Below are 7,500 nucleotides of genomic sequence, written 5' to 3' on the forward strand. Positions count from 1 at the left end.
GTAATATATATATATATATATATATATATAATCTATATATATATATATATATTATATATATATATTTATATATAATATATACAATATATATATATATATATAAATACATATATATATATATATATATATATATATATATATATGTATGTTATTATGAGATATATATATGTATATAGAAACATATAATTTAAATATTCCAATATTACTACGATGAAGCATGTCTCAACACAATCTTGCCTATAAAGCTCCCTATACAATGTTTTTCCATGGGTCTCTTTCCCTTCGTCATACCCAAGCATTTAGTCTATAAACTAATCGGATTAACAGTGCTAATTTCAATATGAATCCAAGAATTATATCAAATATTTCTGCTGCTCCAAACATTGCGGGCGTGCAAAGATTTATGCAAACGATATAATGAATAAATAGAGATCACGTCGGAGGATCATTGCTGGCTGGCAGCATCATAATTCAATGTAGCTGCTATCAAGAGCGAATGTCTATTTCCACCGATGAATTTTCAAAATCGACGAACATTTCCTGAACTTTGGGTACTCTGAGTACTCATGATTAGCAGAGATGCAGACGGAACGCCTACTTAGACTAGGAAACTTTAAATCTACCAATGTTACTTTGACCAGCACGCTAAACCTGGGGGCGTTACATCTACCAATAATCTAATTATCAACTTTATTAAATAGCTTCTCGGAGAACTATGATCTAGCAACCTATTTTATTTAAATCTGAATAGGTTTTATTCCTGCTACCATTCAAGTAAAGGAATTAATACTTCAGATATTACAGTATATATATATATATATATATATATATATATATATATATATATATATATATATATTATATATATATATATATATATTAACAAAAGGCAAACACTCTTCGCTAAGCGCACTTATTAATCCACATTAAATGAGGAAAAAAATATATAAAGATGGCCCATTTTTTTCCCGTTTTAACTGAAGCTCCAAACCGTGAACACGAGCGAAATAATAGCTAGAGTTTTGTGGTGACATCCTGTACCTGTCGCTGGAAGGCTGACGACAACGGGTAAGCTTAATTTTGACTGACTGTCTGCGAGGGTGGTGATTTACCATTTTCATGCTGCCCTGTGGCACTGACAAGGAGGGGGACCTTGGATGTGCTTGATTTTCCGCATGACGGCACTAAGGGGATGTATGTTACTTCATTTTTCCTTCATGGACAGGACTACGTACTTTTCTTTTCTTTTGTTCTGGTATAGCTGCAACAAGAGCTCGTCTGAAAACTGTCTATAAGCGCCTCAGTGGCGTGATCAGTATGGTCTTGACCTGCCACCTCGGTGGCCACGAGTGCGATTCTCTGGCATTCCATTGAGGTGTGAAGATTTGTGTATTTCTGGTGATAGAAGTTCACTCTCGACGTGGTTCGGAAGTCACGTAAAGCCGTTGGTCCCGTTGCTGAATAACCACTGGTTCCATGCAACGCAAAAACACCATACAAACATACAAACAAGAAAACTGTCTATAATTAAGATGCAGCTCCGCTTTCACTCCTCAGTTAGGGAACTTTCTTATTTTGTTCATAACGACACCACTTCTTCGAAAACCGCTGAAAAAGATGTAACGGAATTATGACTTTATCACTTCGTATTAGTGTATCTGGATATTCCTTTCAAATTTTCAAATATCCATCATTCAAGTAATGGATAACATGAAGTTCGGGAGTCGTTGCCTGGTGCTTCATGAACTTCACTGGGCCACGGACCTTTTTTTTGACAAAAGGATCTTATGTTAGAAGTTCTAACCGCTTCTGTCACATTAAAAAATTTTAATTCTATTTCTTTGGATATTTCTTCGTTTAATAAAGAACATATCCTCAGAAACAGAATAAACATTATTTGAAGGTCGTATACTCTTCATAGAGGTCACTTAGAGGGCTGAGGGTCAATTCATGACAAAATCATACCAAATTACAAGCAGAGATTATCATCACTAAAATAGTTGAACCGAACCACTGAGCTGCCTTGCAGCTCTCACTGAGCTGGCCTACAAGCAGAGAGCTGTCATTTCTAAGGTTGTTACAAAAACAATAAAGGACTGAATTCTACGTGACAAATCCAACGATTATTATGCAGACCAAAAGGCTGAAATAAACCGTTAAGAAGAAGGCTGCCTAACGAGAGACGATGAAGGTCGTCCCTTGTCATATTAAGCAACAATGCCTCGGCGCGAGGATGTATGTGGGTCAGTCCCGTCGTTACTCACAACATTATATAACTTCATAACTGCCCAGGATGATTTGGAATGACGGCCACCTCCCATTCCAGAGTCCTCTCACGAGCCTCGAACGCCCATCACAGAAGGAGACAAGACGGAATCTCAATTTGACAATCAGAAGAATGGAGCACAGAAAATACCGCTAAGAAATCATGGGGGTCCTCGCAGATTAAACAATTCAAAGCCCTCGGCGCTGCGAGAGCGGCTAGTTCGTTCTTTTCAAACACTGCATCAGACAACTGGGATTGCGAATCATGTTCATTCTCTGTAGGGGAAAATGGTGGTCCCTTCGGAACGTCAGGATATCCGCATTTAATATAATTTCAACCTCTACCATTTTAACGATCATAAATTTGGTTCTTTTAAATTTTTCGAATGCGCGCTTGTACGCACGATTAACATTATGTTTGAAGAGGCGTCTGGGGGGTATTTTCGCTCACTCGGGGAGTAAACCTACAAACTACTTTGATGTTGTTGTTATTGTTGTTGTTGTTGGGGAGGTACGAGAGGGCAATGGAAGAGCCTAAAAAGGTCTAAAAAGGTGCTTCGCGTTGAGTTAAAGATACAGGATATTTATGATTTATGTATCAAAATGAAAATGTGAAAAATAAATATTGTGTATATAAAACAGTACAGAAAAATTATTTCTAATAAAATATAGCGTATCTATTCTAATTTTCGTTGGTGAAATAAGGCTCTATTTGACCGCCGATTTCAGCACGTTTTAATTTACGTTAGAAGTTAGGAATATAATGTTTATAACTTATGCATGAGGGGAAAACTTGCACGCGTCCTGAGTAAGCTGGAGGTCAGATCACGCGTTGTTCTTAAGAGTTTACCTTTAGAATTCCTGGTACAGGATAAAAAAAAGTTAGTTACACATTGTATTGTAACATAAATATAACGTCGAAACTTCTCAGTCACTTCCAAGAATACGCTCATTTTGACAACGGCAAATAAGTAAAATATCTCTCTCTCTGTCTCTCTCTCTCTCTCTCTCTCTCTCTCTCTCTCTCTCTCTCAGTGCCCAAATGGTCCGACCAGAAGAAAAAACGAAAAAAGTGGGTCGCCGAAAACAACTGTTCACTGACATTCCTCTCTCAGAAAAAAAAAAAAAAAAAATAGAGAAAAGACCTGTTACTGTAATTGAGTCTGTCACTCCACTATTTAGAAAAATCAGGCCTTTTATCCGGATTCGCATTAGAGGTTTTGTATTCGCTGGATCCAAGCGCTGTACTCTTACACACACACACACACACACACACACACACACACACACACACACACATATATATATTATATATATATATATATTAAGATATATATATATATATATATATATATATATAATAGATATATATATATATATATATATAATATATATATATATATATATATATATATAATATATATATATATATATATATACATATATATATGATATATATATATATATATATATATATATATAATATATATATATATATATATATATATATTATATAATAATAACATGTTCCGAAATTTTTAACAGATATACTAATAATATCTCGTGCTTTCTTCCTTAATAATTAAATAACGTTGTAAGCATGCAAATTGGCTCTGGAATTACATTTTCGACACTGCATTTTGATATAAATAATGTTATAAACATCAATGTTTTGCTTGTGAAAAAATAAAACTCACATTATATATATATATATACTTTACATATATTATATATAATTAGCGTGCGTGCATGTTTGTGTATATGTGCGTGTTTGTGTGTCTGTGTTTTTGTTGAATTTTTCACAAGCAAGAAATCGATGTTTATAGCAATGAAAAATAAAAATGCAATGGAGAACATATAATTTCACAGTCAATTTGTATGCTTATTACGTCATTTCATCATTAAATAATAAAGCACAAAATATTATTAGTTTACCCATTAAAACATTTTCCGCATGTTCCTTCCAGATTACGTAAAAAAACCGCCATACACATTTTATATAACTTTGCTTAGGTTTAATTGAGAAACGAATATCTCTATCAGGCAATGGCTATTGAATGAAGGGGCACCTTTATTATTATTATTATTTTTTTTTTTTTTTTTTTGCTCTATCACAGTCCTCCAATTCGACTGGGTGGTATTTATAGTGTGGGGTTTCGGGTTGCATCCTGCCTCCTTAGGAGTCCATCACTTTTCTTACTATGTGTGCCGTTTCTAGGATCACACTCTTCTGCATGAGTCCTGGAGCTACCTCAGCCTCTAGTTTTTCTAGATTCCTTTTCAGGGATCTTGGGATCGTGCCTAGTGCTCCTATGATAATGGGTACGATTTCCACTGGCATATCCCATATCTCTTCTTTTTTTCTATTTTTCAGATCTTGATACTTATCCATTTTTTTCCCTCTTTTTCTCTTCAACTCTGGTGTCCCATGGTATTGCGACATCAATGAGTGATACTTTCTTCTTGACTTTGTCAATCAACGTCACGTCTGGTCTGTTTGCACGTATCACCCTATCCGTTCTGATACCATAGTCCTAGAGGATCTTTGCCTGATCGTTTTCTATCACTCCTTCAGGTTGGTGCTCGTACCACTTATTACTACAAGGTAGCTGATGTTTATTATTATTATTATTATTATTATTATTATTATTATTATTTTATTATTATTATTATTATTATTATTATTATTATTATTATTATTATTAGGGGTAACAGTAGCAGTACAATCGTGATAAAGCATTATAGTTACAATCTTCTAGGACAAACAATCCGTACTCACTCATATCTGTCTATCTTTCTGTGTCTATCAGTTCAATAGCTACGTCAAAAACATATTGGTTCTTAAACATTTTATTTTCACGCCCCCTCTAAGAGTTGGTCTTTCTCTCCACGGCCCCTTTGCATCAAAGAGTAAAATTCCCTCTCAGCTTTAAAGGAAAATGAAAATAAAAAAAAAGAGGGAAGGGGTTTCGAGGGATAGGGAGGCAGGTAAATAATTATAATTAGATACTTCTGCATTTTTTTCTTACATTTCTGAATCATAGTTCCTTACTCTTGTTAAGAGGATGATGAATGTAATCTGTATTTTTTTTATCATACCGTGTGTACATGTATGTATGTATGTATACATATATACATGTATGCGCCAAGAGAGAGTAATAAACTAACATAGCAACTTATTTCCTTTACAGCACTGGCTAGCGAAGTTGAAACTCATGACGTCGAAGAAAATTTACCAAACTTCACGGCAACGCCACAAGATTTCACTGTAGAGGTCGATGGAGAGATAACGTTTCCGTGCGACGTAGAAAATCTAGGTAATGTATCTTTTTTTCTTCTTTTTACATGACTGAGAGAGAAAGAGAGAAAATGTAATTATAGTTATCATGTCTCAAGGAACTTGCTTATGAAAAAATTTTGTTTGTTTTCAATATTATATATGTACGTATATATATATATATATATATATATATATATATATATATAGATATATATATATATACTATATATATATTTTATATATATAAAATGTGTGTGAGTGTGTGTGTGTGTGTGTATAAGTGTGTATAATGTATGTGTATATGTATATCGCATATATACATACATACGTATATATATATATATATATATATATATATATATATATATATATATATAGTATATTATATATATATATATATATATATATATATATATATATATATATATATTAAATAAAGGTTTTTGCCGCGAAGGAAGAAATGAAAAAGCGAGATAGCCGAGTACTTTCGGTCCTGTTCAGGTCCTTTACTAAGGCAAACTGATTTTACAGAAGAAAAGGGTCAAAAGAAGGCTTAATATCCAAACTGACACCACAAGATTAACAATAAGGGCGATTTCACTCTACAGAAACGAGGAAACGCCTGGGGTAGTCACACCTTGGAGGATACACGCAGTAAACAAGTTATTCTTCCAGAAAACAGTACATTTTGAAAAAACAAGGAAGCATATACAATTTAATATCAATGAAATTTTACAGAAATTTTCCAAAAACAAAATTATTATTAATGAAAAGACGAAAGAAAATATAAATATATATATCGAGCAAGAGAAAGAGGGAGAGAGAATATCGAACCAGAGAGAGAGAGAGAGAGAGAGAGAGAGAGAGAGAGAGAGAGAGAGAGAGAGAGAGAGAGAGAGAGAGAAATAATAACTATATACATGTGGGACTAATTTATTAGAAGTTCATTTATTTTAAGGTCCTTCATAAACGTCTTACAAATATATGGGTCCAAATGGTACATTCTCAGACTAAGATTTAGGTTGTTTTTATTAGTGATTTGTATAATTGCCGATTCCAGTAAATTTCTTGAGACATAATCATTAGATCTAGCAATTACCGAGGTATCACCCCAATTAATACAATGAGATTTTCACTCAGATGGACAAACAGTGCATTTGAAGTCTGGGCTGTTCTAACTGAATACATATGCTGCTTAATACGTACACATAAATTTTTACTTGACTGACCAACATAAAACGATGGGCAATCCTTACAAGGAATTTTGTAAATGATGTTGTTATTTGTTACGGGACTATTCTTAAAGAGTTACCCATGGCCATACCAAATATTTGGTATGGCCATGGGTAACTCTTTATCACCTCTCCTTTCAAACTTATATATTTTTTGGATTTTTTGAAAGACACGCCTCCGAATATCACATTGGCCCCTTAAAATGGTATCGATATGTCGATGATATCTTAGTAGTCTTACCTGGTATCATGTAAATGATTTACTGTCTAAATTGAATAATTTAGTGCCATCATAAATTCACTGTGAAATCAAAAATAACAATGTCATCCCTTTCCTAGATGTAAAATACATAGAGAATCTTTCCAATGCAAATTCAGTATTCATAGAAAATTCCTTGTAAGGATTGCCCATCGTTTTACGTTGGTCAGTTAAGTAAAAATTTATGTGTACATATTAAGCAGCATATGTATTCAGTTAGAACAGCCCAGACTTCAAATGCACTGTTTATCCATCTGAGTGAAAAATCTCATCGTATTAATTGGGGTTATACCTCGGTAATTGCTAGATCTAATGATTATGTTTCAAGAAATTTACTGGAATTGGCAATTATACAAATCACTAATAAAAACAACTTAAATCTTAGTCTGGGAATGTACCATTTGGACCCATATATTTGTAAGATGTTTATGAAGGACTTAAATAAATGAGCTACTAATAAATTA

At 33.4% G+C, this 7,500-nt stretch overlaps 1 protein-coding gene across 3 annotated transcripts in view; it reads left to right on the forward strand.

The window, feature by feature from the left end:
* The window catches only part of LOC135214811 (protein amalgam-like), a 235,523-nt gene that overhangs the window by 186,838 nt on the left and 41,185 nt on the right, over positions 1-7,500 (forward strand). For all 3 annotated transcript variants that reach the window (XM_064249186.1, XM_064249185.1, XM_064249187.1), the window contains exon 2: positions 5,457-5,582. In XM_064249186.1, coding sequence (XP_064105256.1) covers positions 5,457-5,582 — 126 coding nt within the window. The remainder of the gene's footprint in view (positions 1-5,456; positions 5,583-7,500) is intronic.

The sequence above is a fragment of the Macrobrachium nipponense genome, chromosome 46 (genome assembly GCF_015104395.2).
Source record: "Macrobrachium nipponense isolate FS-2020 chromosome 46, ASM1510439v2, whole genome shotgun sequence".
Lineage (NCBI taxonomy): Eukaryota > Metazoa > Arthropoda > Malacostraca > Decapoda > Palaemonidae > Macrobrachium > Macrobrachium nipponense.